This window comes from Cotesia glomerata, linkage group LG7, assembly GCF_020080835.1.
Source record: "Cotesia glomerata isolate CgM1 linkage group LG7, MPM_Cglom_v2.3, whole genome shotgun sequence".
In the NCBI taxonomy this organism is placed as follows: Eukaryota; Metazoa; Arthropoda; class Insecta; order Hymenoptera; family Braconidae; genus Cotesia; species Cotesia glomerata.
Window position 1 is genome coordinate 3370147 of NC_058164.1, and position 20328 is coordinate 3390474.

Below are 20328 nucleotides of genomic sequence, written 5' to 3' on the forward strand. Positions count from 1 at the left end.
TATAATTGAAACAATGAACATTAATAAATGTTAATAACTTTAACTAAATTTTCTAGTGAAGAAAAAGTAAGAAAAAATGACAATTAAAATTTTAAATATCTAATTAAATATTAAACACACATTGCTTATATTAATCAGTAAACGATTGCTCGCAAACATTATTAACAAAATTGTAATACAAAAGACATTTAATGTCACAATAATTATGTTTTATATCTTCGATGTTGGTGTTAATAAATTATTTGTTCGTGAATACGTGACATATTTATTTTACTGGTATATAGATAATTTAAATTTAATTTTTATTTAAAGTTATAAGCTTCCAGAGTGAGCGATGCTTATATTATCTAAATATTTTATTCGATATTAAATATTAATACGACAATTATCAATCTATTTAGATTTATATTATCATTCATCATACATGATTATTAATTTTTATATATTTATATGTGGCTTCAAATTGTAAAAAAAAAAGTAGCTCGTGCACATAAAGATTTTTACGCATTTAAATCTATGAAAATCAATTCCATTATTATTTATAAATTTTTTTTCTCGTTAATTTGATAATATCGGCGATGAAATGGCAGCTTGACTGTTAGATTGTGTCAGAAATAAATTTTTTTTTTCAATAATTACATCTTAAAAGTTAATTAAAAAATTAAGATTTAAATTTCTAATTTAAACTTTTAAGATATGTTAATAATAGATAAAAAAAATTTTTTTCAGTGACACAATCTATTGACAGTAATTAAGTCAAATATTAAAAAAAAAAAAAAAAATTACTGTACACAGAAATAACAAGATGATATTGGATATAATCTGAGATTATACTGAGTGATATCTGGATTATACTCATTGTAATCTTCTATTTTACAAAGTAATATCTCTGATTGTACCGCGTAAGATTACACTGGATATAATACGAGATAGTATCCTGTACAATTTGGATTACCTAGTAGAATCTTGGATTATACCTAGTGATATCTCCGGCATTTTTTTTCTAGCGCCTGCGCACTTAGCATTATCATATCTATTATGTATTTTAGATATTATGATAGTCGAATATTGTTTTAAATACTATCTGACATTTTTTTTCACTACAGATATCACTGAGTATAATCTGAGATAATATCCAGTGTCATCTTGTTTTTTCCGTGGTCTAAAAAAAAAATTATTTTTAGCCGATTTTTTTTTTTTGTAAAATTCAAACATGCTTGTCTATTGAAATAACAACAATATTATTAAATTTAAAATGTGAATGAAAATGAGATCGATTAAATACTTAATATGACGATGTTTCAGTCGAGTGTACATAATTTATAAGAATTATCCTGGATATTTATATTTTTTATCAATATTATTAAATATTAATTATTAATTTACATAATGACCAAAAAAGGAATGCGTATGCTGTGATGTATTTTAAATATCTGACACAAAAGCCTGACAAATAATTTTAATTTTTTTTTTCCCGCTATTTACACTTACAATCATCTATAATTTTAATTATTTACAATCGAAAGGGTGTTGGATTAAAATTATCTGATGATTTTCTATAAATTTATGTAAAGAAAGAAAGCAACTAATCAAATTATCCAAATATGAATAAAAGTATGCTTCCGACTCAATACAATTTATTTGTATTACTATAAATAAATAACTGACAAAATAATAATAATAAATAAAAATAATTAACTTTACTTATTTTTTTTATCCTCAGCTGCACTAGTTTCCGGTTTAGAAGATCCGGAAGTCGACGAATCTGTACTGTCAACTTTGTATCTCTTTAAAATTTTACGCGTCTCAGGACTTGTTTCCATTTTACTTTTGTTAAATATTTTACACTCTATAATTTTAGGAGTCGCCGCGTCGAATTCATTGCAAGCTGAAGCTGAAGCAGAAGTTGAAGTTGAAGCGGAAGTTGAAGTCGAAGCAGAAGTTGAAGTTGAAGTGGGATTTTTCAAGCATTGGTTCGCAGCTGAAGAAGCAGTAGACATTGACACTGAAGTTGAAGTAGATGAAGTGGTAGATATCGATGAAGTTGATGATGACAAAGAAGACATTGATGACAGTGATGATTTGCCGCCCTCACTGACACAAGGTATCACAGTCCTGACGGAATCTGAAGACGCGCTGCTCTCCGAGTTGGAGCTTATTTTACTGTCGTCATTTTTGTCTAGCCCAGAAGTAATTTTATCACTCAAACATATTGTGGACTCGCTGATGTCCTTGCAATAATCGTCGCTCTTGCATCCAGTTGGAGAGTCTTTTTCTTCGGCGATTCGAGGCAACTGAGTCCCTCCACAAGAGTTGGACAATCCGACACCACCCATGGGGATGTTTATAGACATGGGAATGGTGTGTGATATCTTTGAGTACTCGCTGGATTTTTCAACGGATTTTTTTATGTCATTCTTGTCATTGTCTTTGGACGCGTCGCTGTTATCATCGCTGGATTCCGGGTGTGAAGTCTGAGCGATCGTCACTCTGGGAGTTACACGCACTACGCTGTTTGCCAACGGAGATATTGAAGTTTTATTTTCCGCTGAACGTGGGTGGAGTCTGTCGGGACTCAAAGCCCGACGCAGTAAAGGTGAACCTGGCTCTGCTGACTTTGGACGGCCGTAACTTTTTTTGGAGCTCGCTGGAGTAGACAAAGAAGTTCCTATTATCCAAAATAATACGGGTAATTACATGGGTTTTAATATTTGTCAGTGGTGGGTACTAATTTAATTTTTAATTTAATTATTCTTTGGTTTAAATTTGGGAAAGTAAAAAAATTCGATAACTAAGCAGTAGAATAAAAAAAAAAACTTTTTTTTATCAAATAAAACAAAATTAAATAAAAAATTTAATAAAATAAAATATAATTAGCAACCTTGCAGTCACTATGTGACTGCCGTGACTTATAAACCATAAATAAATAAAATTTTGTTTTATTAAATAATGACTTTTATTAAATTGTACGATATTTTCTTAACTATTGACATTTTTCAAGATATAAGCTCATCCTGATGTTACATTCATCGAGACCTTTCATTTGAGTGCCCACATCATTTTTTCATATATTTTTTATATATACATATATATAAATATATAAAATATATGAAAAAATGATGTGGGTACTCCAATGAAAGGTCTGGATGAGTGTAATGTCGGGATGAGTTTATATCCTCAAGATTGTAAATACTTCACAAGATACAAGGTCATTTCTTAATTATTAACATTTTTAAAGATATAAGCTCATCCCGATGTTACACTCATCAAGAGCTTTCATTTGAGTACCCACATCATTTTTTCATATATTTTTTATATATACATATATATAAATATATAAAATATATGAAAAATTGATATGGGACATGTGGGTACTCAAATGAAAGGTCTCGATGAGTGTAATGTCGGGATGAGCTTATATCTTTCAAAATATCAATAGCTTATAAGATATTTGATAAAATGCGCCGTACTTTCTTAACTATTGACGTTTTTAAAAATCTAAGCTCATCCTAATGTTAAATTCATCAAGAGCTTTCATTTGAGTACCCACATGCATTTTGATATATTTTTCATATATACATATATATAATATATAAAATATATGAAAAATTGATGTGGGTACTCAAATGAAAGGTCTCGATGAGTGTAACGTCGGGATGAGCTTGTATCTTTAAAAATGTCAACAGTTCACAAGATACAAGGTAATTTCAAAACTTTTTTAACGATACCAAATTTAACCATAAAAACCCCATTTTATCATATAAATACACTGGCCACAAAATTTTGCTTATTCTCTGAATAAAATAAAATAAAAAATTTGATAATTGTAAAAATAATTTAAACTTTAACCAAAACTGATATGATCATTAAAATTTTATTTACCTGGACTGTATGACTGTGTAGTGTTAGAACTGCCAGGCTGGTGTCCAGTAGGAAAGGCCAGAGGACTTGGACTTCGCGTAGGACTGGCAGGAATTGGCGAAGGACTGGGAGTCCTTGCCAACGGTGACAGTGGAATGTGACCGACGGACTTTCTGCGATTAGGCGAGTGTATATTTTTAGCAGCCGAGTGTAATTTGTGTTTCAACCCGTGTAGTGTACTTGGCCGCTGATAATGGGGCGATTGATTAGCAATCGTGCTGATACCAGCGCCTACAGAAGTACTTGAGCCCGGTGACGAAGACGAATTCGGGCTCGAGCAAGGGCTTGAGTTCCCTCCAGGTGAATGATAAGAATCCACGCTAGGACGGTTTGACGTCGATGAGGACGGAGTACATACAGACTTAGGTAGACCAGCAAAATATGCCGAGGACTCTTGTTGAGGCGGTAAAGACCGAGTGAACGACTGGAATGAACGGCTCGGTGTTACCATGGACGGAGAACATATTCCTGCGGCCATCTGTTTTTTTTTTAAATTAAGTAAAAATTAATTATTAATAATAAATAATCGGTACTAAAATTTATTAGTTATTAATTCAAAGTTGTTAGTTTAAGTTAAGGTAAAGTACCCAGTAGTTGGACAGGTTTCAAAGTAAAACGTATTGACCCTACTTTTAATTCATAAAGATGTAATTATTAGTTCAAATAAGTGATTTTCATGAAAATATAAACAATTTTGAATTGATTGTAGGCCAGTTTCAATAACTGGGTCTTTTACCTTATAACATTTTTTTTTACTGATTGTTCGATTTACAGTTTAGTACCTTTTTCATGAAAAAAATAACATCTATCGGCTATTTTCGATAAGTCAAATTTTAAGTTAACAAAAATATAATTGTTTTGATTTATAATTGAAAAAACTTACAGAAATTAATTACTGTATCATTGAATAATTATAACATGCGCATATTACTTATAATAAATATATGGATTTTTTATTACAACGATTTGAAAAGTCTGTTCAAGTACTGGGTACTTTACCTTATAATAACTAACAATATAATTTACTCCTTGATTGTATCAAATATGAATAAATTTAAATAATTTATCACGATAAAAAGTTTAAAGCGTGCTAGTGTTTTAAATAAAAAAAACAACAACAAAAGCATCACGTACTGAATAATAAAATTATTGAAACAATATATTAAGGATAAACAATAAAATAAAAATAATAAAATCATACCATAAGTGGAGGTTTGCTGTCGCTGGGTAGAATGGGTGCCGACAATGGGCAACTGATAGTTAATGGCTGAAAATAATAAAAATACAAAGTGTTGCTTAGCACTGATGCTGCTTCTGATTTACCTTATTACACACGTCACCATGATCTGCTTTTATTTTATATATATTTACAATTATAAAATAAACAAAATTATTTTATAAAAAAAATTGAAAGAAAATTTTGAATAACATGCTGAGAGTGAATAGAGCAAGTGTTGTCGCGAACGTGCGTAAAAATATCATAATAAATCAGTGTTAAGAATTATTATGATTATTGTATTTAAAATACAAGTGTTCTCATGATTAAGAGTAGCTTATTAAATACCTGCTGCATTTCAACGCTCGCGCGTTTGGAGCTTATTCTCCGGAAAAGAGACGTCTTCCTTTTCTTATCCGAATGATCGCGTTTTTGTTTACGCTGTCGGTGCAATGTCCTGCGGGCCATCTTACTTTGTGCGAACTCGCGTTTCCGGCCGCCAGTCTTAATACTTGTATTCTCCAAGGGTGTGCTACGAAGTGTTACATGATCTCCACCGCTGAGCATTAATTGTAACACTTGTGTATGATATAGACCTTGTACTGGTTCACCATTGATATGTGTGATTAGATCACCTGGTCTTAAACCAGCTTCAAATGCAGGGCTCGATTGATCTACAGCCTTTTTTAAAATTAAATTTAATTTATAATATTGTTTTATAATAATTGAGAAATTGTAAAATTCTATCAATCATTTTAACTTTCTCAGACTCTTTATAGTTTTTCAAGGATTTTTTTAACATAAAAAAAATTAAGTTACTATCTATATTATTAAGAGAATATGAAAAATTTTTTTTCCAGGATAATCATAAGATGAAATCGATTTTTTCAGTGAAATTTAATGTCATCATAAAGGTTTTGAATTTGTGCCTTTTCAAAGTTTCATTTTATTCTCACCGATAATAAATTTATTATGGTAAGTATTTAGGCTGCATTAGAAAATTCTCTATCTCTAGATACATAATTAAGAAATGACCTTGTATCTTGTAAACTAATGACATTTTTAAAGATATAAGCTCACTCCGACATTACACTCATCGAGACCTTTTATTTGAGTACCCACATCAATTTTTCATATATTTATATATATTATATATGTATATATGAAAAATATATCAAAATGCTTGTGGATATTCAAATGAAAGCTCATAATGAGTGTAACATCAAGATGAGCTTATATCTTTAAAAATGTCAATAATTAAGAAATGACCTTGTATTTTGAGAACTATTGACATTTTTAAAGATATAAGCTCACTCCGACATTACACTCATCGAGACCTTTCATTTGAGTACCCACATCAATTTTTCATATATTTATATGTTTTATATATATTATATATATGTATATATGAAAAATATATCAAAAATGCATGTGGGTACTCAAATGAAAGCTCTTAATGAGTGTAACATCGAGATGAGCTTATATCTTAAAAAATGTCAATAATTAAGTACTAACGTTGCTATCTTGTGAACTATTGACATTTTTAAAGATATAAACTCATCCTGATATTACTCTCATCAAGACCTCTCATTTGAGTACCCACATCAATATTTCATATATTATATATATATATATATATATATATATATATATATATATATATAATATATCAAAATGCATGTGCACCTTTCCAACGATACCAAATTTAACCATAAAAACCCATTTTATCATGTATATAAACTGGCCGCAAAATTTCACTTATTCTCTTTATAATATAGATTAGGACTTTTACTTCCTTAAAGTAATTAACTTCAATTAAAAAAAATCATTAAGAATAATAAATATTAATAAATAAAAAATTACCATAACTAAATGATGCATTGTGTAAAAATCACTATCTCCATAATAAACTCTTATAGTATGAACAGTGAAACCAAAACCATTCGGACCACGACGGATAATTATCGGAGGTTTCAAACTCGTAACAAGTGGACTTAATTCACGGCAAGGTGATGTATCTCTCGATGAAGCTGTCGATGAACCACCAGGAGATTCTATCGACTGGCATATAGATGGGTCGTCTGTAAATCATAATTAATTAATTAATTATTTCTTGCACATGAAAAATATTAACCGATCTCAATTGTATTTAATTGAATAATTAATTGATACTCACATGAAAAATCATTTGTAGGAATAACGAGAGAAAGTCCGCTAGTTGATGCTGATTTAATAACAGAACGTGATTTTTGTTTCGTGGTGAACGGAAGCGGTGCTGTGTTCAACGATTCAAATGAATCTGTACTTGAATTATGTTTATCTTCCGCTATTTCTTTATTAGCTGCTGCTAAATCAATCCTGAGATAAGAAAATAATCCAATTAAAATAACTCCGTGTTTCAAATAATTCAATTCATTTTTTATAATCACGTGCGAGTACATTTAAATGATAATAAAAAATTAAATATTCATCTAATTTAAATAAAAAAAAAAAAAAATAAAAAAATTTTGTCAATATTAACAAGTGGGGCCATATTAGGATGTGCCAAAATGTAACTTCCGTGGAGAACCTTTTAAAATTGGAATTTTGAGTTCCGCTTTTAACAGGGGCTGCGTTTGGGCATTTCCTGAGATATTTCGGGTTGAGAGAATTCATTTGATTATTTATAGGATTGTTAACAGGAGATTTAATTGGGCACTTCCGGCCAAATTTTGAATTTTCACCGGAAATGCCCAAACTAAGCTTCTGTTAAAAAATTCTATGAAAATCAAATTCATCATCTCACACCAAAATATCTCAGGAAATGCCCAAACGCAGCCCCTGTTAAAAGCGGAACTCAAAATTCCAATTTTAAAAGGTTCTCCACGGAAGTTACATTTTGGCACACCCTATTATATATATATAAACTTTTGAACCATATGTATTTTCTGAATCCGCTTGACGAGCTTATTCGAAATATAGCAAAATTTTTCAAAAGTTCCGTCATGAGGACCAATGCAATAGTTGGATTTCTATTAAATCTACTAAAAATCAATTTCAGTTTTGAGAAAATTGCTTTTTTTTTAAATGTCGAGAGTAGAGCACAACCTCAACGCTTCGCTTATGAGGCGTGCAAAATTGAAAATGTTAATTATTTATCTAGTTATAGCCCAAAATAGGGTTGACCCGACTTGTAAATGATTCCCAAAAATAAATAAATAAAACTAAAAACAAAAAAAAAATCGCCAGCTAAGGCAAAATGACTCACATGTGATCACCATCAATGGAAATACTGAACCTGGGCAGCTTATCACGCGCATGATTATGTCTTCGTCTATGAATCTGCGGACTAATATCATCCGATTCAGTTTGCGAAGACTCCGGAGTACTGAGATTAACACTTGCAGTATTAGACGAAGTATTAACAGCACCCAAAGCTTCAGTTGGTTTCTTAATAACAGTATTACGCGACTCTCCACTACTGCTATTGTTGCTACTTCCGCTTAAAGTTGAGGCTAGACTGCTATTTAATGAAACAGTCGAGTCCAAGCTTTTGTTATGACTATCACTACTGTCGAGACTCTTGGTACTATCCAAGCTTTTATTGTTAGCTTCATTACTACTGTCCTGAGTATTTTTGGCAGTGGGCGGCAGAGGAAAGCGATTTTTATCGATAGTCAACGAGGACAACGGATGACTTTTTTCGGGGTTTAATCTCAGAGGGGGTGAATAGGAAGAGCTGGGTGATAATTGCGACACACTGCGTTCAAGTTCGTTGCGGAAAAGTTGTTTTTTGGTAAAATCAAGCTCATTATTATCATTAACAAGAACTGGCGGTCTTGATTGGGATATTTTCCGTGATTGCGGTGAATAAGAAGAGAAACTTCCGAATAAAGGTGAATCATCAGTATCATCAGTATCCTCACCAAAATCATGACTGTAACGATCCATCCGTGTGTCAAAATAACTGGTGTCTTCTTCGTTAGTCAATTGTGGAACAAATTCAGCTTTTTGCCGCAAAAGTGTGTTCCAATTAACGTTAAAGAAATACAAATGCTCTTTAACTTCATGAGCACCGCCAGTACCTAACCGCTCACGCGGATTTTGTTGCAATAAATTAGTTATAATATCTTTAGCTTCTGGTTGTACTAGCCAGTCTTCTTCATCCGGCCACTCTATGTCATCATTAACCGTGTGGGCGAACAGCTCTTCAGGCGTTTCGCCGAAAAATGGAACACAGCCGATCAAAAATTCGTAGAGAATTATTCCCATAGACCACCAGTCGACCGGCTTGCCGTATCCTTGACGCAAAATAACTTCTGGGGCAATGTACTCGGGCGTACCAAAGACTTGTTTGTCAGAAAATTGCCGGGTGTCGCGATCAATATAGCCCTCGTACAAATTTGTCGCCAATGACATCAAACCCATTTTACTCAGACCAAAATCAGTCAATTTAATGTGACCAAGAGCTGTTATTAATAAATTATCCGGCTTTAAATCACGGTGGACTATTCCGTAGCTGTGTAAGTACTCAACTGCAAGTACTGTCTCGGCAAAATAAAATCGTGCCATATCTGGCGGTAATGGGCCAATATTTTTAAGTAAACTAGCGCAATCACCACCCTCTACGTACTCCATTACTAAACACAAGTGTTTTTTAGTCTCAAAACTGCAGTACATTGACACGACAAATGGATTATCTGTAAAGCTCATAATATCACGTTCTGCAAACACTTGATCGACCTGATTACGTAGCATTAAATTATTTTTATTTATTTTTTTAAGTGCTAAACGTTGGCGTGTTGTTTTTTCTTTAACTAAATATACCGCACCATAAGCACCATTACTTATCAATTTAACAACCTCGTAATCACTTTCACATGGCACACGCTGTGATTTATTATCATCGTCTTTGTGTGGACTCGATGACGCTAAATCTAAATTACTGCTATTTAAACTTGCCGAATCTTCCAGTTTATTTATATCTTCTTGAAGATCTAAAAAAATATATTTTAAGATACGATTATCATAAATTTGTTATTTTTATTACACGGTATGCTTTAACTTTCATAAAATATATCGAGAGTTAAGATAACATTAATGTATAAATATGTGTGTCTTTAAAAGTTAATTAATGGACTTTTAATAAACAAACGTAATGTATTTTTAACTCACCAGATATGGGATCTCGATTAAGCGATAATTTACTAATAATATATTGAGGAATGTCTGCCTTTATGCCATTATTTATTTTAGCTTGACCCTCAGCTTGTTCTAATAAATGATAAAATTCTTCAGGATCAAATTCTAGGCACTCTAGTAGTCTAGCTGGCCGCGAAATTATCAACAATAATTTCTTAATTAACCCAGTTAAATGTGTCGCTGCCTCTAAAGATTTATCCTTCGTCTAAAATAAATCGTATAGTAGATTTTAAATATAATAATAATAATAATTATTGTAGCTTAAGTTAAATAACATTTCATATTATAAGGTGACAAAAAATATGAACCTCCATCAACAAGTGCTCAAGGCTTTCAGTCATCTCGTAAAAATAACGAGAAGTAATAAGTTTCTCTTGTGACTTTTGTAAACAGTCGCGTGCCATCTCTATTATTTGGTGATGAACAAATCTGATGATAGGTAACGAGTCTTGAGCCACATGCGAAACTATCTCGTATTCATCTATCTCTTTGTTTTCGTTTATAAAATTTGTAAGACGTTCCTCCATTTGTTGTGTTGCCTAATAACAATACAAAAAATTAATAAAATTAAGTAATAAAAATAATAAAATTTTACTTTGTTAAATAATGACTTTTGTTAAATTGCACTGTACTTTCTTAAATATTAACGTTTTCAAAGATATCTTTATAAATGTCAGTAGTTGACAAAATACAAGTTCATTTCTTAATTATTGACATTTTTAAAGATATAAGCTCATCCCGATGTTACACTCGTCAAGAGCTTTCATTTGAGTACCCACATGCATTTTTGATATATTTTTCATATATACATATATATAATATATATAAATATATGAAAAATTGATGTGGGTACTCAAATCAAAGGTCTCGATGAGTGTAACATCAGGATGAGTTTATATCTTTAAAAATGTCAGTAGTTGACAAGATACAAAGTAATTTCTTAATTATTGACACTTTTAAAGATATAAGCTCATCCCGATGTTACACTCATCAAGAGCTTTCATTTGAGTACCCACATGCATTTTTGATATATTTTTCATATATACATATATATAATATATATAAATATATGAAAAATTGATGTGGGTACTCAAATCAAAGGTCTCGATGAGTGTAACATCAGGATGAGTTTATATCTTTAAAAATGTCAGTAGTTGACAAGATACAAAGTAATTTCTTAATTATTGACACTTTTAAAGATATAAGCTCATCCCGATGTTACACTCATCAAGAGCTTTCATTTGAGTACCTACATCCATTTTTGATATATTTTTCATATATACATATCTGTAATATATATAAATATATAAAAAATTGATGTGGGTACTCAAATGAAAGGTCTTGACGAGTGTAACATCGGGATGAGCTTATATCTTTAAAAATGTCAATAGTTCACAAGATACAAGGTACTTTCTTAATCATGTATCTAGAAATAGAGAATTTTCTAATGCAGCCTAAATATTTATCATCATAAATTGACTATTGGTGAGAATGATATGAAATCCTTAAAAGGAACAAATTCAAATGAAGACCTTTACAACGACTCTAAATTTCACCAAAAAAAAAACGATTTTATCATATGACTATCCTGGACACAAAATTTTTCCTAGTATCTTAATAATATAGATGATAAAATTTTTTTAGTATATATGACTATTAAGATGGTTATTATTAATGTAAATTTTAATTAAAAAAAAAAAAAAAAAAACCAACAACAAATACTATAACGAATCATGTTGGGTAATAACTTATCTAAAGTTGTTTTTGAATAATGAAAAGTAGACAGATAGGACCGACGTCATGATAGTGTAAAAAAGCATGTTGCCCTCCGGGTTTACGGAACCCCGCGGTATTTGGGTCAGACAGATGACCTCGTAAAATAAAATGAACACAAGAATCGACGTAGTAGTCGCAATAATAGTAGAAGTTGTGGAAGAACAAGAAGAAGCAGAAGGCGAAGAAATTATAGAGTAACAACCACATGAGATTTGTCGTTATTTTTGAATGAATCAAACTCATTTGTCTTTATAACTTGGCATACTGGCGCACTGCCAGTATAAGCAATACAGCCATTGTATATCGCTTATATATTTTCATAATACTTTTTATTACTATTTATTTATACTTTAGATTATTAAAATAATTATTTATTAACGGTAAATAGATAAAATAATACCTTCGGAAAACGTTCTTTGTAGAGTGTATTCATCATAACGATTTCATTGTCAAGCACTGGCGATCGGCTTGGACTACTGTAAAGCATAAAGAGAAATTTATTTAACAATTAAATATTTAATTAAGTAAAAAGTGCAAGGATAAAAGTATAAGTAAAATTTAACAATGAATTATTTGAGCTGAAAAAAGAAATTTTTTTCTTTCCTTACATACATGATTATCAATTTTTATATATTTATATGTGGCTTCAAATTGTAAAAAAAAAATAGCTCGTGCACATTAAGATTTTTACGCATTTAAATCTATGAAAATCAATTCCATTATTATTTATAAATTTTTTTTCTCGTTAATTTGATAATATCGGCGATGAAATGGCAGCTTGACTGTTAGATTGTGTCAGAAATAAATTTTTTTTTTTCAATAATTACATCTTAAAAGTTAATTAAAAAACTAGGATTTAAATTCCTAATTTAAACTTTTAAGATATATTAATAATAAATAAAAAAAAATTTTTTAGTGACAGTCTATTGATAGTAATTAAGTCAAATAAATATAAAAAAAAAATACTGTACACGGAAAGAACAAGATGACACTGGATATCATCCCAGATTATACTCAATAGAATCTTGGATTATACCCAGTGATATCTCCGTCATTTTTTTTTCTAACGCCTGCGCACTTAGAATTATCATATCTATTATGTATTTTAGATATTAGAATAGTCTAATATTGTCTTAAATACTATCTGAAATTTTTTTTGAACAGATATCACTGAGTATAATCTGGGATGATATCCAGTGTCATCTTGTTTTTTCCGTGTAGTTTAAAAAAAAAATATTTAGACTCGAATTGTGTATAATAATGAATAGTTTTTTGATTATTATTATTTAAGCTGAAATTGTATGAAATTTGATGTATGTAATAGAAAAGTTGTAAATTGGATTAATTTTTCTTTAAAAAATTTTATACATGTTTTTTATTAAATTAAAATAATTAAAGATCATCACTATAATTTAGTACTTGTTTGTACTAATTGTGTTTTAGTCACACGAAGAGTCGTCGAATCAATTTTAATAGCAAAGATAAATAATAAAAAAAAACTCGGTAATTTTTCAAGTGTCATCTTGTTTTTTCCATTTTTTTTTTTTATAAGAATGAACTTCTATTATTCTTTGGATAACTTTTAAAAAAATTTTTTATATAAAATAAAAATGAATTATTAAACTTGCCTCAAACTGCGAGATCTTGGACGATGTAATGGTGATCTTCTTCCTTCTTCTTCAAGACTAAATGATATACTACCAGGAATGCTAGATATACTTGAGCCCGGGAATCCTGGATGCGAAGAACAAGGAGTCCCGGGCTTGGAGAAGTGACAAGACAGCATACGTAATTCATCCTTTGTTGGAATGTTTGGCAACTGATGTAAACGTTCCTGACTCGAACATTGTGACTGTTATAATTATATAAAAAAAAAAAAAAAAAAAAAAAAAATATGTAGATTAGTTATTTTAAAATAATATTATATACTCGTTAACTTAGTTGTTAAACTAAGCCAACAGGAAATGACTCAGTAAATTATTTATAATCACCGATACGTTGCTGGAACCAGGAGTTGTTCCGTAACCACTCGAAGGCAGGCTTGCAACTGACCACCGTCTACCATCAGCAGTTCCTGCTCCGCAGCCAATTCTATTGTAAAAAAAAAATTAATAAAATTTTTATTGATACTATAAAAAAATTAAATTAAATTACCTTTTGATTGGAGCAAATGCAAAATGAGGACTTGATGACATGCGTGGACTTTCAAGCGGACTGCCCACAATAGGAACAAAAGCTAAAACATTTAAATATTTATAATAACTATTATATATGTTGTGGTTGTTTATTTGAATAATTTATTCGTGATGTTACTGGCGACTTTATTAATGCTTTTAATCATTTAAATCTTTAGCATTTCGACTTTAGCTTTGTACAAAGTTTTTTTTTTGTAATCTTTAGTGACTTATAAGTGTTAAGTGTTGTTATTGTTAAATAAATTAAGCAACCATACTGTGATTGACGATCCATACTGAGAAGCTATTGCAATCTCATCGTCTATTTGACTGTTACAACACATATATATTATTTGCGATAAAATCTATCGCGTGCCAAAAAATTTTAAAGATTTCGTCACTCTCAATACGATACATGGCTACACCTTATTAAAACAGTGCCAACGGTTATAGTTATACTGAGTACTGTTGATATTATTGTTTATTGTTTTATGATCTAAATTAACCTATTTATCTTAAAGTTACACGATCCCTCGTAATTGTCATAAATAATGTACATCATTGTAGAAATAAAGTTGAGTAAATAATATAATACTAGCAACCTTGCAGTCACTATGTGACTGCCGTGACTTGTAAACTATAAATAAATAAAATTTTACTTTATTAAGTAATTACTTTTGTTGAGTTGCACTGTACTTTCTTAAATATTGACGTTTTTAAAGATATAAGCTCATCCCGATGGTACACTCATCAAAAGCTTTCATTTGAGTACCCACATCAATTTTTGGTATATTTTTCATATATACATATATATATATAATATATATAAATATATGAAATATTGATGTGGGTATTTAAATAAAAGGTCTTGATTACTGTAACATCGCGATGAGTTTATATCATCCAAAATGTCAATATTTCACAAGATACAAGGTCATTTCTTAATTATTGATATTTTTAAAAATATAAGCTCATCCCGATGTTCCACTCATCAAGAGCTTTCATTTGAGTACCCAAATGCACTTTTGATATATTTTTCATATATACATATATATATAAATATATAAAATATATGAAAAATTGATGTGGGTACTCAAATGAAAGGTCTTGACGAGTGTAACATCGGGATGAGCTTATATCTTTAAAAATGTCAACAGTTCACAAGATACAAGGTACTTTCTTAATTATTGACATTTTTAAATATATAAGCTCATCTCGATGTTCCACTCATCAAGAGCTTTCATTTGAGTACCCAAATGCACTTTTGATATATTTTTCATTTATACATATATATATAAATATATAAAATATATGAAAAATTGATGTGGGTACTCAAATGAAAGGTCTTGATGAGTGTAACATCGGGATGAGCTTATATCTTTAAAAATGTCAATAGTTCACGAGATACAAGGTCATTAATCATGTATCTAGAAATAGAGCATTTTTTAATGCAGCCTAAATACTTATCATCATAAATTGACTATTGGTGAAAATGATATGAACCCATGAATCGGCACATGATATTAACCATAAAAATCCATTTTATCATATAAATAAACTGGCCAAAAATTTCGCTTATTCTCTTAATAATATAATAAATATATTTAACATTTTACCAGACATTGGTGAGTGACATCGAGGTAGAGTGGGTGAAGTTGTCGCGATAAAGGATTTACGTTGTGCTGCTTTAGCTGCCCGTCGAGGAATATTAAATTCGCGCTAAAATTTTAATAAATAGTTATTATTATATATTAATTATAAATTAACATTAAAATTAATTAATTAAGTTTCAATGACTTACCATGTGAACTGAGAGTGATGGCGCAGATTTACCGATAGCAGAATTACGCATTCTTACAAGGTTAGACAATTCGTTGCCAGCTGCAAATATAAATAACAAAATATATCTATCACCAATTGATTTTATTAGTTATGCAAAAGGTACCAAGTTATGACATACAACAAATAGTTTTAATCAACAGGCAAAGAGCATGTGTACATAATAAAATGTCAATATATATATTTGAAATATAAAGTATGTTTAATACTTACAAGCACGAACTGGTGCCTCTTTGCTCTCAACTTTCGCTGGCAGTGACCTCCGAGTAGTCTCTGGTTCCATTGGATTATTTTTATGATCCTCAGACTCAGCTTGATCGAACACAAGAACCCGTGAGGGATTTCCATGTGACCTTAGCCGTGGTCGACTTGGTCTATTGCGTCCAGGATCCATTTTTTCAATTATTTATACTATTAACGCTGGCTGGCTATTTTATTCCTTTTTTTCCAGCAAAACTATTTATTCTCTCAGCTATTTTTTTAAAATTTATTTATTCAAGTTCTTCTTTTAGATTTATCACAGAAATACTAAACAAATAATTATTTTAGGATTAACATATCTCATATCACTTTTAAATCCACCAATTATCATTGTTTTTTTATTACTTAACTTTCTACAACGTAAGTACAATATACTTCAGTTAATTAACAATAATGTTCATTATCAATTATCACTTGATAAATAAATATAATATTTAATTTTTTTTTTAAATTAAATTATCAAGTCACTTTTATTTATTAAAAGTTTAAAAATTAAATATGAAAATAAAGTTAGCCATCTAAAAAATTTTATGATTTTTTATTTTTTTTTTTTTTTGAAATTTTTATTAAAGAATTATTAAAAAAAAAATTTCTTTCATTTGTTAAAAACTTCAAAAACTATAAGTGTAATTTTTTAAAAATATTTTTTTAATTATAATTAATAAATTAACCAAAATAAAAAAATTAAAAATGTCGGCTAATTTTATTATTATAAATTAAGTAATAAGAAAATTTTGACACTTAAATTAAATTTAATAAAAAAAAGTTCTTTTAAAATAGATGAATAAATAATGAAAAAAAAAAATCAATGTACCTTGTAAAAAAACCCTTGAATATCCGGGAAATAATAAACATCAGTCTGCAGAAGGTAGCAATGAAAAAAAAAATATCCATAAATGTGTAATATAAAATAAAATATTTTTTTCGTTCACTGAAAACACGGAAAAACTTTTATTTAATAACTCACTTAAAAGATAACACAACTGGCTCACTTTTATTACTTATCACTTATTACACTTAATAAATATTAATAATTAAAAAAATATTACCGTGAAAAATGTATCGACTTCTTGATATCAAAGTGTGTAAAAATTAAATGGATGAATAAATAAATAAAATATTAATTTATCACCAATTAATTAGTCCTGAATTTTTTTGGAGTAAATAATAACCGTGATGATGATTTGACTTGTTTGTATTGAATTAAACTCTCGGAGGAATAAGTACAAGTGAATTGGGAGGACGACGGTATATACACGATAAACCTGACGAGTCTAAGTGGCATCCTCGTGGACTGTTTTTAAAGAAACTCGACGATTGTTATTTGTATTGACGTGCAACCGTGACCCGGGTTGTTGTGCGACGACTACGATCGACGATAGATCGCATCGCGTTTAACCAAACGTTCGAGAGGGAAATTAATTACGAAACGTACCACTCGGCCATGGGTTCCTCTGTGCTCTGACTCATGACGGACTAGACGGAACGAATGCGGCTGGCCAGCGACAGCGACAGAGACAGAATACAGAACACAGGCGCACTTTATTCCAATACCCACGTATTTACTGCTTGATAGTTAGAAGTTGCAAGTTGCTGGGTTGCTGGGACACACACACACACACACACACACACACGGGATGTACGTACACTGGAGTAAGTCAGTGTGTGCCAAGTCACACCTAATGATGTTCTGTATGTTTCAGGCGGGTTAGTAGTCTATAATCTATACTCGTGTTGCTCATGTTTAGGACCTGGATTATTGGAAAAGGATATACATACATTTTTTTTCTTTCTTACACTTTTGTTTTGATCCGCTCGGTCGGTAAGAAGAATATATGCATTTTAGTGCCGGTAAGAAGAATGTCTCTCTTGTTGATCAATTTTGCAATTTTGTGTTTTAAAATTGGGTGGACATCAATGACCCATAATCCGATTGCCCAGACCTAGTATTGGACACAATTCTTTTACCCAGAATTCGTTTGCCCAGATTTCTATGATACAGTGCATCTTTTACCCAGAGTTCCAATTATACAGAATTTCTATTGCACAGGCATCCGATAACACATGATATCTTTTACTCAGTAATTCATTTACACAGGTTTCTTTTGCCCAAACTCTTCAATTTGATCTCAGTAGTTCGGGTTGCAGTCAACTAGTCAGACTAACAACATTCCGAATTAATAAATTACTAGAACTTAGAAAGTAAATATTAAATGTAATTTAAAATAATTAATTTTACAAATTTTAAAATTCCGAAAAATATAATCTTAAATAAAGAAAAATCTAAAGCTATATTAATAGAATCTTTCAAAGTCACAAAGTCTCAATAAATTAAAAAACATAACAACGAAAATTTATACGCCAAAATGAATGAACAGACGAACACTCATTTAGCCGAAAAATGTAAATAATTTTATAATTAGATTAGAAATTTTTTTTAATTAATTTTAAATTAATTAATTTTTGAAAATTAATTTTATTTTAATTTACAAGCATGTATGGAAAACACTCAAATTTCATGATTGTAAAGGTGGACCATCTAAGAAAAACTTCCAATTTTTTGGATGAGTAATTTTCGGCCGAATCATTATTCGGATAGATGAGTATTCGGATGAATATACGTCGGAACAACCCTTTTTCGAAATCAAATTAATTTTAACTCTTGAGGAATATAAGATTTATATTTACTTTTATTCGATAACCCGGTGTTTTATAATTTACAAAATTGTTTTTCGGCTGTTATTCTATTTAAGCTAATGTATTTTATAAACTTTGAATGTAGCGGAATTTTAAATTTTCTAGAGTTTTAATAATTTGGAATGTTGTCGATCTGACTAGTTGACCGCAACCCAGTAGTTCTTGCAATAAGTAGCGCCAGCATAACTAATTATAATTTGAAAACATTTTTTTTATTTCAACAATTGACGAATCAGAGCCGCCTTATTATTTAATATTTCCACGTCGAACATTTAATTTTTTAATGCTCAAAATTATAATACTATGTATCTGCATAACTTTACCTTATGTATAAGTTGCAAAAAACAAAAAAAAATTTTTTTTTGAAATTCAAAATTTCTTATTTTTGAAAAAACAAAAAATAGTGTTCTCAAATTTTCAGAATCTTTTAAGATCAGTACAAGGTATTATACGAAAAAAATTGAACCAAAATTTTAATCTCAATCGTCATTTTTGACGATTTTCAAAAATTCAAAATTTGTTTGGCATTTTTTAAAATTTTTTTCCAAAATATTTTTTTTTTTCAATAGCACCAAGTGTCCCTTTTTAAACAAACGAAAGGCCATTCCTGTATCTATAATAGCGTTCGAGATATTACAAAAATGAAATTCAAAAGCTGTAAAAATCGCCAAATTTTGAATTTGCATATCTTTTGAAAAATTTTTTTTTTCTTTTGTCGATTATTGGTCGATTTGACATGGAATGACCCAGGAGTTTAACAAATGTTACAGAAAAATAAGGCGGCTCTGATTTGTTAATTGTTGAAATAAAAAAAATGTTTTCAAATTATAATTAGTTATGCTGGCGCTATTTATTGCAAGAACTACTGAGATCAAATTAAAGAGTCTGGGCAAAAGAAACCTGTGTAAATGAATTACTGAGTAAAAGATATCATGTGTTATCGGATGCCTGTGTAATAGAAATTCTGTATAATTGGAACTTTGGGTAAAAGATGCACTGTATCATAAAAATCTGGACAAACGAATTCTGGGTAAAAGAATTGTGTCCAATACTAGGTCTGGGAAATCGGATTATGGGTCATTGATGTCCACCCTTAAAATTAATTTTATGACATTAAATTATTAAAATTAATTTAGCAGATATTTGATCATTTTTTAAATATTTTTAACAAATAAATTATGGCAGAAAAAAATGAGAAAAAAAATTGTGAAAATTAAAAAAAATAAAAAATCCAGTTTTTTATAAATAATTTTTTGGACCAAA

The 20328-nt window shown here is 29.9% G+C and overlaps 1 protein-coding gene across 5 annotated transcripts; it reads right to left on the reverse strand.

Annotated features, from left to right (window-relative positions):
• Positions 1-1143: 1143 nt before the first annotated feature.
• Positions 1144-18077, reverse strand: LOC123269375 (microtubule-associated serine/threonine-protein kinase 3). Of its 5 annotated transcripts, XM_044735028.1 has the most exons (18): positions 17183-18077; positions 16321-16635; positions 16070-16149; positions 15885-15987; positions 14249-14330; positions 14086-14185; positions 13723-13946; positions 12495-12570; positions 10627-10857; positions 10292-10523; positions 8385-10113; positions 7314-7495; positions 7001-7218; positions 5486-5818; positions 5123-5188; positions 3883-4399; positions 1955-2668; positions 1145-1918 (listed from the first exon to the last, which is right to left on the reverse strand). In XM_044735028.1, the coding sequence occupies exons 2-18, from the start codon at positions 16499-16501 to the stop codon at positions 1701-1703; spliced, it is 5286 nt and encodes a 1761-aa protein (XP_044590963.1). In that variant the 5' UTR covers positions 16502-16635; positions 17183-18077; the 3' UTR covers positions 1145-1700. The 5 variants fall into 5 exon arrangements, with proteins under 5 accessions (XP_044590962.1, XP_044590964.1, XP_044590963.1 ...); XM_044735027.1 differs by having other exon boundaries at positions 1144-2668; positions 8415-10113; XM_044735026.1 differs by having other exon boundaries at positions 1145-2647.
• Positions 18078-20328: the final 2251 nt, after the last annotated feature.

What these genes read in the sequence shown, in the direction of transcription:
- LOC123269375 (XM_044735025.1), bottom strand. Translation starts at nt 16,501, where the DNA reads ATGGATCCTGGACGCAATAGACCAAGTCGACCACGGCTAAGGTCACAT. An exon ending in AGAGGCACCAGTTCGTGCTT is followed by an intron (nt 16,150 to 16,320) that starts GTAAGTATTAAA and finishes TTATATTTGCAG; the next exon opens with CTGGCAACGAATTGTCTAAC. An exon ending in CAATGCATCATTTAGTTATG is followed by an intron (nt 5,819 to 7,000) that starts GTAATTTTTTAT and finishes ATTTTAAAAAAG; the next exon opens with GCTGTAGATCAATCGAGCCC.